At 55.6% G+C, this 16,792-nt stretch overlaps 5 protein-coding genes across 5 annotated transcripts; 3 read left to right on the forward strand and 2 right to left on the reverse strand.

Annotated features, from left to right (window-relative positions):
• The first annotated feature begins 69 nt into the window (after positions 1–69).
• On the forward strand, positions 70–1,373 carry HER10_EVM0008791 (pyrroline-5-carboxylate reductase). Its single transcript, XM_035478300.1, has 2 exons — positions 70–312; positions 370–1,373. Exons 1-2 carry the CDS (start codon positions 255–257, stop codon positions 1,341–1,343), a joined length of 1,032 nt encoding a protein of 343 aa, XP_035336327.1. The 5' UTR covers positions 70–254; the 3' UTR covers positions 1,344–1,373.
• Positions 1,374–2,153: 780 nt separating this feature from the next.
• HER10_EVM0013384 (uncharacterized protein) lies at positions 2,154–4,753 on the reverse strand. The gene is made up of 4 exons (XM_035482745.1): positions 4,040–4,753; positions 3,378–3,949; positions 2,570–3,305; positions 2,154–2,509 (listed from the first exon to the last, which is right to left on the reverse strand). Exons 1-4 carry the CDS (start codon positions 4,188–4,190, stop codon positions 2,391–2,393), a joined length of 1,578 nt encoding a protein of 525 aa, XP_035336752.1. The 5' UTR covers positions 4,191–4,753; the 3' UTR covers positions 2,154–2,390.
• A 154-nt stretch (positions 4,754–4,907) lies between these two features.
• Positions 4,908–10,516, reverse strand: HER10_EVM0004525 (BP28CT domain-containing protein; the record flags this gene model as incomplete). The annotated part of the gene is made up of 3 exons (XM_035474167.1): positions 4,908–5,905; positions 5,957–10,085; positions 10,140–10,516. The coding sequence occupies 3 exons, from the start codon at positions 10,514–10,516 to the stop codon at positions 5,000–5,002; spliced, it is 5,412 nt and encodes a 1,803-aa protein (XP_035335947.1). The 3' UTR covers positions 4,908–4,999.
• A 747-nt stretch (positions 10,517–11,263) lies between these two features.
• Positions 11,264–12,396, forward strand: HER10_EVM0007281 (GDSL-like Lipase/Acylhydrolase). The gene is made up of 4 exons (XM_035476840.1): positions 11,264–11,302; positions 11,355–11,451; positions 11,516–11,640; positions 11,695–12,396. The coding sequence occupies exons 1-4, from the start codon at positions 11,297–11,299 to the stop codon at positions 12,226–12,228; spliced, it is 762 nt and encodes a 253-aa protein (XP_035336208.1). The 5' UTR covers positions 11,264–11,296; the 3' UTR covers positions 12,229–12,396.
• A 1,074-nt stretch (positions 12,397–13,470) lies between these two features.
• HER10_EVM0002907 (uncharacterized protein) lies at positions 13,471–16,791 on the forward strand. Its single transcript, XM_035472600.1, has 2 exons — positions 13,471–14,778; positions 14,835–16,791. Exons 1-2 carry the CDS (start codon positions 14,583–14,585, stop codon positions 16,526–16,528), a joined length of 1,890 nt encoding a protein of 629 aa, XP_035335789.1. The 5' UTR covers positions 13,471–14,582; the 3' UTR covers positions 16,529–16,791.
• The last annotated feature ends 1 nt before the right edge of the window (position 16,792 follows it).

Here is a 16,792-nt window from a genome sequence, read left to right on the forward strand (position 1 = left end):
TCTTTTTCTGCAAAAGGAGGTGGATAATAATATTGGCCAGGGGATTCTTTAACTCAGCCTTCATCTCCTATCTTTGTCTGATAAACTTTGTTTTTGCAACCCAAGTGACCCTTTCTCCGAAACTGAGGTTGTTCATATTGCTCTAACCTTCTGTTGTTTTTTCTTGGACTATAAATTAGAAGCACCATCCTTGGCGCAATAGGAACCCGTCACTTACACCGCATTCTCATTTTTTCTCATACCCCTTCTTCATCATGTCTGTCATGGGAGATCACAGCTCTTCGGAGCTCACCATGACCGTTCTCGGTTGTGGTAAGTAAAGAAATATCTTGTGCAAATAACGAGATGAAATATTCTGACTCTCAACAGGAACCATGGGAATTGCCATTCTCAACGGCATCTTCACTTCCTTGCTGGAAATGCAGGCTCCCAAGCCTCTCCAGACCCTCCACACTCCTTCAGCATCGGGCACATCCACCCCCTTGGGCGACGAGGTCCCCCATCGCCTACCATCCCGCTTCATCGCCTGCGTCCGCCGCTCCGACAGCGCCAAGAAGGTGAAGAAGGCGCTGTGGGAGCACTCCTCCATCCTCAAGGTCGTCCAAAACGACAACGTCAACTCCGTCTCCCAGTCCGACGTCGTCATCCTCGCCTGCAAGCCCTACATGGTCAAGGACGTCCTCAGCGAACCCGGCATGACCCGCGCCCTGCACGGCAAGCTCCTCATCAGCATCTGCGCCGGCCTCACCGAGGAGCACCTCGAGGAGATCCTCCACGGCGCCGTCCCGACAAAGGACCCCGAGGAGGACGGCCGCTGCCGCATCATCCGCGCCCTCCCCAACACTGCCTCGCTCATCCGCGAGAGCATGACGGTCATCGGCGCGCCGACGTACCCCCTCCCGCGCGAGGCCGCCAACCTCGTCACCTGGATCTTCAAGCGCATCGGCGACGTCGTCTACCTGCCAGCCGAGAACATGGACGTCAGCACCGCCCTCTGCGGCTCTGGTCCAGCTTTCTTCTCCCTTGTTCTCGAAGCCGCCATCGATGGCGCCGTTGCCATGGGTCTCCCGCGCGCCGAGGCCACGAGGATGGCGGCGCAGACTATGAAGGGCGCCGCGGGCTTGGTCCAGAACGGTGATCACCCCGCCCTCCTCCGCGACAAGGTTACCACGCCTGGTGGATGCACTATCGGGGGTCTGTTGGTGCTCGAGGAGGGTCGCGTCAGGGGTACCGTCTCGCGTGCCGTGCGTGAGGCTACTGTTGTTGCCGGCCAGCAGGGCCAGGGCATCCAGGGGGTGAACGGCACTCGTTTCGTTTCGCAGTCGGGATATTCTCAGTTCTGAGATGGTTGGAAAGGGTTAAAGGTTTCTGCGCAAAAGTACATAATGTACGATTCTCATGAATAATGAATGAATATTTGTTATCTACCTTGATTTATTTAATCAGTAAGGTGTTCACTCACTTGTTCCTCCAAATCAATATTTGATTGATTATTGCTTGCTTGCTTCAGTTCTAGGGGGTACAATTCTCAAGGGTAGGGAGTATGAGATTCCTTACAAAAATCTGAGCTGTCTTAAGCATTCATTGCCCTGATTGTAGTAGGATCTGAGAGTTATCAATGACAGTCATCGTTCTTTACTCTCTATCCCGGCATCTTGCACTTCAAACCAGGAAGAGTATTAAAAGCACAAAACGAGAAATGAATGATTCAATGATAGATAACATCCAACTTATATATAAGCAAAAATGCAAAAGCTCGGCCCCCCTCACGGGGAGCCTACGAAAACCCCTGCCGACTCTGTACGTCCTGTTCCTCAGGTGTAACGCGGTAGGAATTTTTCACGAGACTCGAACTCGCGACCTGTGCAAGCGGGGCAATTCACTGACTTTCCCCGTTACGTCACAGGCCTTGGTGACGATATCAAACAAATTTGTTGATCATAGAGGTATGGAGGCGGTGGTGGCGGGCGGTGAGTGGATTCAGATGAGATTGGTGATGGTTGGGATGAAAGGGCGTGATGTAAGGCGGCTGCAGTCATTCCCTCCCCTAACAGGTATAGGTATGTTCATCTCAGGAGCTCGAATCACATAATAATCACCCTATACTACGCTATTTAGTGAGTATGGGTTCAAACGATATTAAACGGAAAGCTGCGTGGTTATTATACTTTACATTCGGGCTGAATACCCGGGTTGCCCCCTCTAATCTATCATCCCGGTGGTAGTCGCCTTTCTTCGTCTATGTCTATCGCTAATAATTGTGAGGGTTGCCTTGACCTCCCATGGTCACCATGTACACCATCTTACAGGCGCTATTCACTTTTAACATGTCCATGATGATCCCTTTCTCTCCTCTGCTGACTGACGCACGAAATCATATCCCACAACGCTCAAAACCGAGAAATATCCCTTCCAAAAACCCAGGTGACGAACCAGTACACCGGAACCAAAATCTTGTTGCGGATACTCATCGACTTGGTCAAATAAGCACACCGCCACAGAATCCAGGCTGTATCACATCGTTAGCTCATCCGGATTCCACTGCCTGCAAGAGTGGAGTATAACATACCTGCTCTTCCCTTCAACTCATCCGCAGAACTCTGATGAATAGCACGCCAGCTACCCAGATACGCCATGGCCCCGAGATTCCGGAACTTGAACGGCTTTCCCTCCTCCGGCCCAGCCGCCTGCTTGTTGAGCGCCTTGGCGAGATACTTTGCCTGCTGACTCGCAACCTGCGCCGTGGCAGGCAGCGTCTGGCCCTCGAGAACAGAGCAGTCGCCCATGGAGTACACGTCCGGCAGCACGGCGCCCTCGTTCTTCGGATCGTCGAGGCGGACCCTCAGATGCGCGTCCGTGACGATGCCGCCGCTCCGCTCCGCCTTGAGAATCTTGACCATCTCAGCACCAGCACCGCTAGCACCCTGGTCCTCAGTAGGAGCAACAGCATTCGGGTTCCGCAACTCCTTCTTCATCAGCGTCTGCACGAGCGGGTTCTGCATCAGCCCCGTGCTCCAGACCACGATGCCCGCGCCGACCTCCTCCTCGCCGTGCTCCTGGATCTTGAGCCGCAGCGCGCCGCGCGGGTCCGTCTCGTCCGGGCGGATGCGCTGCAGGTGGTGGTTGGTTTTCACTTTGATGCCCTGGCGGCGGAAGAGGTCCTCGGCGTAGGAGGCCAGCTGCTGGTCAAACATGGGCAGGACCTTGGGCGCGATGTCGTAGATTGTGATGCCGACGAATTCCATGAGGTGCGGGTAGAGCTTGGAGAGGTCGTCGTGGATCAGGTCGTGGAGCTCGGCGGCGAACTGGGCGGAAGGTTAGTAACGATGAGTGCTTGGCGTCTCATGAATTTGAGGACAATGAGGGGTGTAACTCACCTCGATACCCGTCGGTCCTCCGCCGACTACAGCGAAGTGAAGCAACTTCCTCCTCTGCTCATCCGTCGTCGTCGGCCAATCCGCCTTTTCAAAGCACTGCAGCACCCTCAACCGAATACTCCTCGCGTCCCCGATATCCCTCAAGAAATTAGCATACTCCTTCACCCCCTCGATCCCAAACGTCTGCGAATACGACCCGACCGCCACAACAAGCTTATCGTACGCGACGTCGACCACCTCCCCCTTGGCCCGCGCGTGCGCATCCCGCGCCGGCAGCGTCTTGGACGTGGCGTCCTCGGAGGTGACCTTTTCGACGCGGATCACTTTCCGCGTGAAATCCACGTCGTCGGCCCAGGCCTGGTGGAAGGCGTCGAGCTCCAGGCGGCGGACGGGCTCGAGGACGGAGCGGAACTCGAGGGTGCCGACCGAGGTGGAGGCCAGCAGGGGGGTGAAGACGAAGTAGGAGCGCGGGGAGATGAGGATGCGCTCGTATTTTTTGGGGTCGAGCTCGCGGGCGAAGGCGTAGCCTGCCCAGCCTGAGCCCAGGACGACGACTCTCTCACGTTTTGGTTCTGTGGTTGTGCGTCAGTGGAAGCGTCGATGACATGTCGCTGATATTTGTACAAAGTTCAAGGACTGAGGTGAATGAGGTGGATGTGTACCTGTCGGCGAGCTCGAACTCGTGCTGTTGCGATGGTTGACGAGACTCGTGTTAGTCAGAGCCTCAACCTGCAACGCCGTGCCGGCCGGCCCCCGGCGTCCGGGCCGTGCCAGGCTCCTCCAATATTGTTGTGCGACTTTCGATGAGGCCATGATGAGGTTACAATCATACCACCTAAAAACCAACGGCAAAGGAAAACGGGGGTCCAGCAGTTGGCTATATAAAACACCGCAAAGGCCCTTCCCACTCAGTACGGCCCAGCCCACTCCTTCCTCTGACTCCCCTAGTTCTCCGAACCCGTTTTCTACGGCTGTTCTACGGCGGTGGGTTAAATCCGATGGCCCAACGTAGGCGTTTGGGGGGGCTCCTGGGCGGCGTTGACTGTTGGGAAAGGTGGGCACGATAATGGCTCGGGATGGGGATCGAGGGCGCTCGGTGTATCGGAGACTTGCCACAGAGCGCGTGCTAATACGGGACGGGACGGGGATCGGGTGGCCCTGACATCAGAAAAAAAGAGTCTTGGAACCAGTGAGTCAATGCGCTTATTCCGTTCGCTCGACAAGCGGAAAATGGTTGATCCAAGGAATGGAAGCCAAGGGGAAGGTGGTTCTTTTTGGACAGTAGAATTAAGGTTGATTCTTTTCTAACTCAATTACATCTTTTTCTCACGTCACAATGCTTAGAGGCTGCTTGGTAACACCTACTAACACGGCGCCGACGGAACGAGTGACGTCCTCCGTCTCCACTTTTGCCCGTCCGACGGCCCCGGCGTGGCGTTCCCGCTTTTTCTTTCCTTTGATTGTCCAAATGACGTCCCTAAAATTTCACTTTTTGTCTTCGCATGCATCGAATAAGGTACATGGGACGGGGTGGGATTGTCCGCACAAATCTCCGTCCGTAGAAAATATCCCACACGGCTCCGGGTCGCTCTCCCTCTCTCCATTTTTGGTCTAAACTTTCTCTACTGCAGCATAGAGTCCAAGCTTTCGCCAAGGACTCCCTCGATCTTGACGATCCACTGGTGCGTCTCCCGCTCGACGGTCTCGTCATCGTCGTCCTGGAGCTCGCTGATGTAAGGGAGCATCTCAGGCAGTGCCGAGAGCCACTCCTCGCCGAGCTTCTCGGCAAGCTGCTGCTGGCACCTGACGGCCGCCAGACGGACGGGCGCGTGCTCGGAGCGGAGGTGGCGCAGGATGGCCGTGTTGAGCTCCTTTTGGTGCTCCTGCGAGTCCGCCGCCGAGGCCAGCTCGACCACCGCGGGAATGAGCTCGCCGGTCAAATCGAAGGACGAGGAGGCGTGGAGGAACTGCGCCGTCAAGACGGGAGCGACCTTGCCAAAGTGGGCGGGCGCCTGCCAGAAATCGTCCTGGTCGTGCTCGAAGCACCTCGCCAGCGTAGACAGCACGCGCTGCCAGAGCTCCTTTTGCTCGGGCAGCTTCAAGTCGGTGCCGTTGATGATCTCGACGGCGTCGTCCACGATGTAGGTAGCGTAGTTGGTGACGATGGACTTGAGGCCCTCGAAGAAGACCTGGAGGAACCCGTAGACGCTGAAGCGGCGCAGGGTACGTCCTGTGGCGTCTTGCTTGGGCAGCTGTGTGGACCACTCGATGATCTGGGTGAAGATGGGCCTGAAGGCCGCGTCGTTGAGCTTGTAAATCATCTTGAGCGTGACGTCGTTGATGGAGGCCTCGATCTTGGTCACATGTTGAGCTGTCGCGTTTGTGAGCTTGCCCTTGATGTGTTCCCGTCTGCGAAGGTCCAAGGAGTTGAGCAGGATTGTGGACAAGGTAGTGACGTTCTTGGTGACAACCGATTTGGGCTGGCTATCAACCACAACTCCAAAGATGTCGACCCATTCCTCGGTGGCCTGCGTACTTGTTAGTAGGGCTTTGTAAATCTCCTTGGGCAAATAACTTACGTCGAAACCAGCCTCAGCAGCCGGGATCCAGTTCTTCTGCAGGCTGGCCAACATCGTCTTGGCCTCGACCTTTCTGGCAAGAAATCTGAGACAGTTGATACGCTCGTCGTCAGCTTCGTCATCCAGGTTAGCCTCGGCTGACTTGTTGGAAGCAAGCAGGATGTTGTCCAGGTGCTTCTCCGAGATCATGTAAGGCAGGTGCTGCGCGAGAGCAGTGATGAATGCAAAGGCCGCATTGTGTAGTTCGTTGGCGGCCTCGTCGTTCTCCACGCTCTGCTCAATGTAGAGAATTGCCTGAGAAATAGCAATGTTGACAATAGGCAGAATACCGTCTTGGAGCACATCAACAAGGGAGGCAAGACAAAGCAACGCCATGACACGGAGGCTAACATCGGGCTGGCCGAGGCAGTGGGGTCCGGCAATGGTTGCTGCCGCACCCGCGACGGCCTCGATATCCTTCTTGCCATACTTCTCTGCGATCTTGTCGATGCAAGAAACGGCAGTGTGCTTGTACTTGAGGTCGTCCGTGTCCCGGATTGCGGCGGTGAGCTGCGGCAGGAAGGCAAGAAGTGCCGTTCTGGAGGCAACGTCCGCAACGCCCTCCTGGTCGACGCGGACCTCGAGGGCACGAAGGACCTTGCGACGAAGGTCGATTTCGGTGCGGTCCAGGAGGTTCTCGACCGACTTGATGAACTCACCGATGGAGAGGAGGTTGAGGAGGTTGGCCAAGGCGTTGCCGCAGCACTCGTGCAGCGCCTTCTGCTGCTTGACGGTCTCCGCGAGGGCCAGTACGTCTCTGAGAAGGATGGCATACAAGTCCCGAATCTTTGAAGAATCCATGTCGTCCCTCTCTGTGAGAATGGTAATCTCCTTTCGCAGTTTTCTGCTGGAGAGCAGAGCGGGGAACACAGTCAACTGCTGAATTGCAATAGCCTCGGGCTTCTTCTCTGACAGATCCTCGCCGACTCCCAAAAGGGTAGCCGAAAGGCCTGGCTTGGGCTTGAAAATGTCACTGATCAAGTCCAGGAGCTTAGCCAGGGTCTGAAGCTGCACCTCGGCGCTGTAGACGCCAAGAAGTTCAGAGGCAAATGCCATGAGGTTGTCGTTGGGGCCGTATCTATCGACAAGCATAGCCAACAGGGCGTACAGGAACTCATCCGGTCCGAGGGTGTTGATGAGAGCGACAAACAGGCCCTGCTTGCGGTGTGCGGGGATGTGCTCGTAGGCGGTGACGAAGCTCTGTAGTAGCTCTGTGGCACCCGCAATGGGGTTTCTCTTGCCCTTCTTGAGCGACGCCATCAGGGGCGGCACAACCTCCTTGATGGTCTGGTTGACAACATGAGCTGAGTGATCATCGTTCTGGCGGAGGACAGAAGCACCCATGAAAGTGAAGATGGGCATCACGCTATGAAGCACAAGATCAGGCGCGGCAGTAGCAAGGCTGGCAATCAGGAGAAGGGCCGAGTTTTGCACAATGGGGCTGGAAGACTTCTGGATGCAGTTGACAAGCAAATCGCCGTGGCCGCCTGAGCTGTCGATCTTCAGGCTCTTGTTGTCTCTGTAGGCAGGGACCATGGCAATCAAACTTGTAAGCACCAGGTTTTGCAGGTATCCAAGCTCCGATCTGATGACAGTACGGAAGTGCTGAAGCTCGGAGAGAGTGCCAAAGAGGCTGTCGAGCAACTCGGGGTGGGTGGCAGGCTGCGAGCCGTCAACGAGCTGGAGAACGAAGGTGACGGATCTCAGGGTTGCGCTGAGCTCGGCACTGGCCTGAGCGCTGACAACACCTCGGTTGGCCTCGGAGGAGCTGGTCCTGCGTCGCTTGTTGGCAGGAGGCTCGGTGATGAGCTTCGTGCCGGTCTGGATAGACTCGAGGAAGTAAGCCAGGATCTCTGTCGTGAGCTCAACGTTCCTCAGGAAATCAGCCGCCTCGTCAGCGATGATGTCCTCTTCGTCCTGGGATGCCTGTCGTGCCTGAGAGAGCTCAAGCATCGTCTGGGCCACATCAAACTTGGTGTCGGCCTTCATTGAGCCCCACATAGCACGAATGCGCGCCGAGATGGATCTGACCAGCTCGGGACGCTTGGCGGAGGCGGAATCCTTCATGATAGAGAGGAGGCACTCGAGGCCTTCGCTGTCGTTGGGCACGACAATCTCGGCAAAGGTCGTATGCAGTAATGACTGGTCGACTTCCTCAGCCTCGGCAAGACGGTCCGCTTCCTCAGCGGACAACGACGCCCACCATCGGAAAGCCGGCAGCAGGACCTTTGTTCTAGAGGTGGATGATACTCCCCTGATGCGGTTGAGGATCGAGAGCAGGCTGGACTTGACTCTGATGAGAGGCGTTGCGACGACGTGGCTGGCAAGGAACGAGAGAATTGAGGCCCTACCAGAAGAGCTCAGTGCCTTCTTTCCTTCGCTGCTCTCGCCCTTGGCGCTGCTGTCGAGTGTCGAGTGGAGGACGGCACGAATGTGATCCTCATGCATGATGCATTCCTCCAGAGCCGGAAGAATGACACCGTGAAGGAGGCGAGAAACAGTATCGGCATCCAGCCACTGCACCTTGTCGCTTTCATCGTAAAGCTTCTTGCCACCCCAAACAGAAGCCTTCGCGGCCTTGGACTGGTGAGGGAAGAAGTGGCCTATTTGGATGAGGAGCTCAGCCGCAGCACGGCGAACCTTCTTTGAAGAGTCCACGAGAGCAACGAGGCAGTAGGGGATAAGGGCCTGGAAGTCAAGATCGTTGCCATCGCCGTCGCTCAGACGTCTCCTGACAGTGTCGACAGCAGCGGCGCGAGCCAGAGTCGGGTACGGGCCGGACCAGATGCGGACGAAGAAGGTAATGTAGGTGTGATCGCTGACTGCAGTTCGTCGGCTCAAAGACGGCAGCTGGTCGAAATCGGCCAGAAGTGTCGGGTCTTCGGACTGCTGAGACACGACCCGGAGGAAGAGTCTACTGAACTCGTCGTAGACATCGCCAGTGCTGGTCGAAAGGCACGATGGGAGTGCGCGGGTCTGGCCAGAGAGCTCCTGGATAGTCTCTCTCAGGTTCTCCTTTATCGGCGCAACGGGTTGAGATCCATCCATCTCGGTATCCTCCTGGGTTCCGGGTAATGCCTTTCTCTGGCGAATAGAGACATCGAGCTTCATCTCCAACTCCTCCACATCGAAATCGACCTCCTCGAGAACCGTCCGGATGATCTCGCTAGTTTCTCCGGAAAAGCGCGAAAGATCAATGAGTGTCGAACCGAGCTCCTTGCGAATTTCGCCGTCCTTGTCGACCTCGTCGTCGAGTCTGTGGGCCGCGAGGACCAGAGACTTGAAGATGACGGCAATTTGCTTTCCCTTCAGGATCTTGCTCATCAGGATTACCCGAATGATTGGCAATCCGCGAGCATCACCCTTCTTGCAGAGTCTCTCAATGAAGGCGATGCACAGGCCGTTGGTGAGCTTGTCCACCCTCCTTTCCTGACCAAGCTCAACGAGAATCTCTCCAAGGTCCTGCACCTTCAACAAGGCCTTGGTGACCTTTCCAGAAAGCTGTTTGGCGGATCGATACTGTGCCAGGATGCACAGGCACACCAGGCCGGGGCGCACAGTCTCGCTGGTCCAACCGTGGACAATCTGCTCCATGAAAGCCGACAGAGTCGCGTCGTCGAAGCTTCCCTTGGCCGCAACAATAGTGACGGCCATGTATGAAGCGATCTGCATGTTGGGGACCTTCTTCATGGTCATTGCCTCGGCGAGGGTGGGGCCGACGCGATGGAGGAAGGCTTCGTTGTTGTCCTGCTGAACAGCCTGGCGGCCTGAGCGCATGTTCTCAAGAAGACCGTTCACGGCTTCCGTCATGATTCCGCCCCAGAACGAGATCAAGGTCGGGTACTGCTGCTGGTTCCTGCAGGCCTCGAGGGTGTATTCGGAGAGGGTGCTGAGGAAATCGGCCTTGTGGATCGCTTCGTGAACCAGGACAGATCGTGGAGGTGAAGTGAGCGACTTGATGTAAGGGTTCAAGAATCGGTACTCGTTGGGGATCTTGGAGGGCAGGATCGAGAGCAAGGTAACGAAGGCGGGGATCGAGTGGTACGGGAGGAAGGTCGTGATGAGAGACTTTGTGTTGTTCTCGTGAATTCTGTGACAACGTCAGCATGGGGAGTTCTCGACGAGATTAGAGGCTCCAACATACCTGAATCTTCGCACAAGCCATTCAAGGGCACGAAGCGAAGGCATAAGCCTCAATCTGCTTCCAACGAGGCGCAGGAAGGACTCGACCTTCTTGTCCAGCTCGGCATTCTCAGCGGCAGTCATCTGGGTGCGGTCCTCGCTCATGCTCTGCTCGCTAAAGAGCGTCAGGCCAAACGGCTTGAACCGTCCATCGAGCTCGCACAGCTCCTCGAAGCCTTCCAAACATATCGTGTAGAGCGCCTGGTAGCTCTGCGTCGCGGCCACTCTCGGCTCGAAGAGGAGGGACTTTGAGTGGGCGGCCTTTTGCGCCCTGACATCCAAAGATGCCTTCGAGTTGGCGGCAATCTGCGCCAATTGCGCAGCAAGAGAAGACGCCATTGTCTAGAAAATTTGCGGCATTCCGCAGTGATCGAATACTCAATGGCGGGGGAGAGCAACGAGACTGGGGTTGTTTTCTCTTACAACATTTTCCTGGAGTTCTGGATTTTTTTTCTGACGGGGATTAGTTCCGCCGACTTTTTTTTGCTGATAAGCCATTGAGCGAATGGCTGACTTTATAGATAAGGTTATGGGTCCCATCGATGGATGAGCCCCGCCAGTCCACCTCCAATGCCTTTGTTAACGCTGCCACGGGCTCTGCTTGGGATTTGGTTCCCATGCTCCTGATGCGTCTTATTCTTGGAATGTGTTGTGACGAGAGAGATAGATGATCTGAGTAATAATTTGGGTCCCGATTCCTAATTACCAACTCTCTCGTATTTGGTGGACGTCACCAATAGGCCATATAACGCTGAGGACCCAGGAGCAGTCTGTTGCTGCCACTGCTGTTAGTCTAAAGAGTGGAACCCAACTCCTCCTTCAAAACTCGGTGTTAGTGGTACGGTGTTCTCGTGCAATTGATAGGCCGACAACCGCAGACTGCAGGCACTCTCGCACAGCCTAACCAGTGAGGATATCGTGCTTTCGGCTAGACGGGATGTTCTGCCGTGTTAGTGTCTCCGAGGTAGTGTTTGCGAGATTGAGGAGAAGGGTGTTTTGGGCTCCCTGCAGTGAAGTCGCAGAGACACATATAAGCTGGGCAAGCCACTCAACACCATAGACTGGATGCGTATTCCCAATTGTATAGCGACTTTGAAATAAGAATAGAGACCAATCACCATGGCTGTAAGCGATACCTGTTATACAGGCACCACACATTACTTACTGTCTTTGCAAGAAACCATACCCTCAAGTTGTGCTCTTTGGAGATTCTCTGTTCCAAGGGTCTGTGGTGACCTTTGAAGGCTTTTGCTTCCAGGCCGAGCTTCAATGTCGTGAGTTGGCCAAATCCAGGGTTTTAGGGTCCGGAACCAGACACTTACACACGCCGCTTCCAAGATGTAAATCGCCGTTATGACGTTGTCAACCGTGGGTTTTCGGGTTGGAATTCGGCGAACGCTTTGAAATATCTTCCCGAGATGTTTCCCCCTCCTTCACCTTCAGGACCACAACTGAAGTACCTGGTTAGTAGCAACATCGCGCAGATGGACATTCAATGCCAGACTAACTCTCCCTAGTTGGTTCTTCTGGGCGCAAACGATGCAGTTCAGCCCATGCACACGACAACCCAAAATGTGCCCCTAGAAGAGTACAAGCAGAACCTCATTAAGATCGTCACGCACCCCAACATCACAGCCCACAACCCCAAGATCCTCCTCGTCACGCCGCCGCCCATCGACGAGATCCGCATCACCAAGCTGGACCTGGCCTGGGGCCACCCAAAGCCGACCCGGACAGCCAAGGTCAGCGCAGGATACACCCAAGCGGCCCGCGAGGTCGCCGCCGAGGTCCCCGGTGTGGTCTCGATCGACCTGTGGCAAGCCCTCATGGACCACGCCGTCGCCAAGACGCCTGGCTTCAAGGCCGGAGGGCCTTTGCTCGGCACCCCGGAGCTCGGCGAGCAGGGCGGGCTCCACTTGAGCGGCGAGGCGTATAGGGTGTTTTATCAGACGGTGCTGCCTCACATTGGGCAAGAGTACGTCGGTCTGCCTGACGACGATCGTACGGACTATGTCTTTCCAGATTGGCGGGATCTCAACCCTCCGGCGTAGGTGAGTCTGGGATGGACGAAGGAGAAGCTAATAGAGCGGTCCATGCGATGCTGCATGTATTCTGCAGGAAGCGCCGCAGTGGCATTTCAAATCAAGTGGATTCTTTGTAAGAAACTGCCCGAGTACCCAAGATGATGCTTCCGAAATAGCTAAAGCATGTGATGACGGTGGCGTACATTGTACGTTTATCTCTGCTTATCCCACTCGTAGCCTGGCCTATCTCTTCGCGTTCGCTTCGTGCCGAGCCATAGGGAGACATGCCGTCGTCTGAGACACCACCGGTAATCGCCAAGTACAGGAGAATTCAAAGCCGCTGCTGGTCTCGGCAGTACTCCGCAACGCATACTCACTCGGTAGGTACGCTGCGGGCTGTTTGGCGACAGACATAGCATCGAATGATTATTGAGATGGTCGGCCGCATATACGACTTACCCTGTCTTATACGGCTGTATTCTATTACTTCAAATGGGAAGGTCAAGATGAGAAAGTTTCTAATTTTGACTTCAGTTACGTGATCACTTGAAGATCTACAGCTCTACGTTGGGCGGATTCAATGCTCCAGTCGTTGACCTCGGTGAAGTTTCCTTGCATAGCAGTGAACAAAGACAAGGCAGAGGCAGGGTACCTAAGCAAAGCTGGAGTGCGGACGAGGTGACACCATCCTGGTAGTTAAGCAGTCCCAAGGCAGGTTTTGGACGTTTCTGCACTGGCATCTCGGGTGCTTTAGAGTTTGAGGAAGTGCAGGAGGTGAGGAAACAGCGGAAGTCACTTTGTCACTGCCAACTGAGGTACCTTAAGGTATCTATCCGTACGGAGTAAGGTAGGTGAACTGGAAATGGCGGGAGGAGTGAGGTGACGCTGAAAGTCTTCAGCACGTCCCTGGCATGGGGGGTTGGGGGGCCCCAATCAGAACATCCTACGGCGTCACACGCCGTTACCCTGTTGCGAGTTCCAGCGGTTGAATGGGCGGGAGGGCGACGACTAGACTTTCCAGGCACCGAGGTGAGGCGCGCTGCACCGAATTGCACTTCCCACAGGAAGACGGCCACAGTTAGGTACGTACTGGAAGTACTACGTAGGCACCTTGGTCGTCGCTGGTGTAATCGGCAGGCAGCTCACTCATGTACCTCTCAAGTACACCACCAGGTTCTCCGAGGCTGGGTCCAGCGTTCCCGTCGTGCCAGTCCACAAATCATCAGCCGGACCCTCCTCTTTCAGTGCTCTCATCCACCGACGTACCCACCTGAAGTGTGCAGCTTCCTGGCAACGATAAGTTGGGAGAACCTTTGCGATACTCTCTCACCCATGCGCCAAACCCCCGGGACCACACCTCTTTCGTTGGCTGGTCCACTCCCGTTGCTGCCCGTTCACTTCACCTCCATCCACGCCCGTCCGTCTCTGCTCGTGTCCTGCCCGCTTCACTATTTCAACGTGCCGGTCCAAATTAACCAGGCGGGCTTCGTTTGTCTAACCCCCGTCCTGTCGAACACCCTTCTTTCTTCACCTTTCTCTACGAAACACTCGGTCTCCTGCCTCTTCCAAAGGCCCTTTCTACCTAGACGTATACCGTTACATCGAAACAGCCGACACGCTCCATCCTGATCAATCGAGTCCTCTACGAGCCTTCAATCGAACCGGAGCATCTACCATTCAGCATCGTCCCTAGCGCTTCTCCCGTGACGACATCACACCCTTCTGCGATCGCACCCAGAGTCTTTCGCACCCACGTATCATATACGCACCATCTACGGCCGATATCCGTGTCACCAAACTCAGAACTCGCCTCAATTTCGGCGTCGAGAATATTCGACCAAATACGGAACCTCACAAAGTCATCCGTCCCTGAGGCATAGCCGCCTCTGTATACCATCGTGCAAAACTAGCATAATATCATCACCGAATACTAGCTGCCGCAGTCGAACAACTCGACTGGACTTCGAAAGAAAAAAGCTACCGCGATACGAAAAGAATACAAACCTGTGCCTGCTGCCGCTGCTGCCGTCGACGACCTAGTTGGTCTCACCGTGCGATGTGGCGGGGGAGGAGGACCTCGTGAACTGAAATCGTAGGGATCGAGGTCGGAAGAGCCCATAGCCTTCCTCGACCCGTCATTCGAACGCGCCTGGATTCGACAATAAACCCACGGGCGTGAACAACCTTCCCGAACGATCCTTACTTCCAACGGCTTTATCGATACCCACCAACTGGCGCTCCAAATCGATCACCACTTGATCTCAAGACACTCGCTTGCCGTTGTCCTTCGCTCACACCTTCTGCGGACCTACGTCCCAACGTCCTTCTGATTCCTATTTGGTCCGAGCCCTATACTGAGTTCCACACAACTGCTTTCGGGAATGGATCATCGGTTCCCCATCACCCGCGACGATCTCTTCAACATCCAAATGGATTTGAAACAAATCCAACTGGTTCAGAGTAATCAGGGCGAGAGACTAATAAGGCTCGAAAGGCGCCAGGAACAAGATGCGAGTCTCAAGTCCGTATGGCAACAGAATCCTTTCCCTGGCGTCCTTGCCGGAACCCCTCAGCAAGGTAATGTTAGATTTCCTACGGGTGTGGTTGCTTTTTGCTGACGTCCCACTCTCCAGGGCCGACTCACCTCTCACCCAACGACATGTTTGATGATTTCGACGAGCAAGGCCAGCACCTGCTGAGCTCCCTTCACTTAGGACCTGCGGAGGAGGAGCCTACCCGTCGGGGTGCTGCCTCTCGAGCCAACAGCGTACGATTCGACGAGAGTGCATTGCGGGGAGCAGCCGACTGGTCTAGTCAGAGCAATCGCCACTCTGGAGAATTCGGACCTCCCCGACCATCCAGCGGGTTGATGATGGAGCGGTCCTTGTCCCACAAGTCGGATGGGCGCCATAGTTCTGCCGGCCATTCTGTTCACTCATTTCACTCTGTGGCATCTGGGAGGGCGAGCAGTTTGGGCTTGGACACCAACTTCATGGTCAGCAGCCATGAAGACGACTCTCCGATAGACATGCCGGAGCCTCCACCAGGCCTCTTTTTTCTGGGCTCCGTACCAACCATCATCCGATGTTGGCTTACAACGAGCTTCGCCCACGATACGGTGTTGTATGCTGATCTTTGCACCGGCTCCCAGAAATCCGTGGTTGACTACTCTGTCCTCAAAGATCTCGATCTGCTGGATGAGATTCAACACGATATGGACGGCACGTACAAAGTTCGACTTCCGGTATACCTGGTAGAAGCTACTGTTTCCGAACGCAGCAGCCGATCATCGAGCCCTGGGCATTCGATGCCCTGCCTCCTCGCAACCTTTGAGGTGTCTGGCATGGAGCAGCCTGAAGGCATGGAACCGAAGAGGGGCATTCAGATTTTCATTGGCAGCGACACCCTCAGAGCCCATCAAGCCGATATTCTCCTTTCTCAAAACCGCATGTGTCTCTACGGTAGCGAGCGCGAGAAGTTGTCTGTTCCCTTTGTGCGCCCCGAGGACGAGGCTGCTTTCAAGCACATAAGCACAATCAACTTCATCCCCGAGAAGCCCCGACTCAACGCCAACGCGGCGCCTTTTGTGTCTGGAGACCCACGACCTCATGCGCCGACAACGCAAAGTGCATTGGACAGCAGCCTGTCCAGCACACAGCATGAGGATGCCGAGTCGCAGGGGCCTCTTTCGCCCATGGACAATCACTCTGTACCCAACAAGTCGATTGGAGCAAGCAACCTGTCTGAAAGTGGCGGGGAGAGTGAACGGCCTGGCAAGGATACCACCAGCGGGTCCGAATCGGGGGCAAGAGAGTACCCCACGGCGCACAACAGCTCCACCAGCGGCGAGGGAAACCGGCGCGAGTCTGCGGGCGGCATATGGGGCTCATGGCGGCAGGGCACTTCAGCAAACGGTGCCGAGAACGGGCAACGGGACGCCAACGGCCCGCTAAGCGGATATCAGCCCGCCGGGCGGGGAAGCCGGAATATGAAGGTGTTGAAGCCCCTGAAATCGGGTTCATCATCCTCTGCCAGAACTGGAGCTGCTTACGAGCCGCCACCAGCACCCAGAACCAGCGGAGAGCATCGACGCAAGAGTCAGGTTAGTGTGGCGGCAGAGAGCAACCCGCCGACCAGCGTTCGCTGGGAACCCAAGAGGTCAGTCAGCAGCACCACGGTCAACAGCACAACGGAAGTCAAGGCCCCGCGTGAGGCGAAGAATGCGGGCCCAGCTTTGCCGCGGTCGGCGAACCCTATCGGCGGTGCGTCGGCTTTCTCTTGGATGAATCCGGCTGGTAAGGCGAAGCCCACGGCAACGGCGGAGTGATTGGAGCGGAGAGAGCGCAAAGCCCCGGTGGCACTGGACGCGAAGGTGGTCGAACTCGGCCAGAGCAGTAATCTTCTTTTTCTTTGCTTTCACAATACGACTCCCTCCAGCATGAAGAGGTGTGACGGCAAGCTTCAAAACAACGCAAGCAAAGCCGACTAGTAGGTAGCCATGTAGTTTGCCATGACAGATGGGTTTCATGGCACTAAGGCTAGAAAACTCCGCCCAGCGGAAATCAAATAACAAAAATCTATGAGTTCAAAG

The sequence above is a fragment of the Colletotrichum scovillei genome (assembly GCF_011075155.1).
Source record: "Colletotrichum scovillei strain TJNH1 chromosome Unknown Contig00003, whole genome shotgun sequence".
Lineage (NCBI taxonomy): Eukaryota > Fungi > Ascomycota > Sordariomycetes > Glomerellales > Glomerellaceae > Colletotrichum > Colletotrichum scovillei.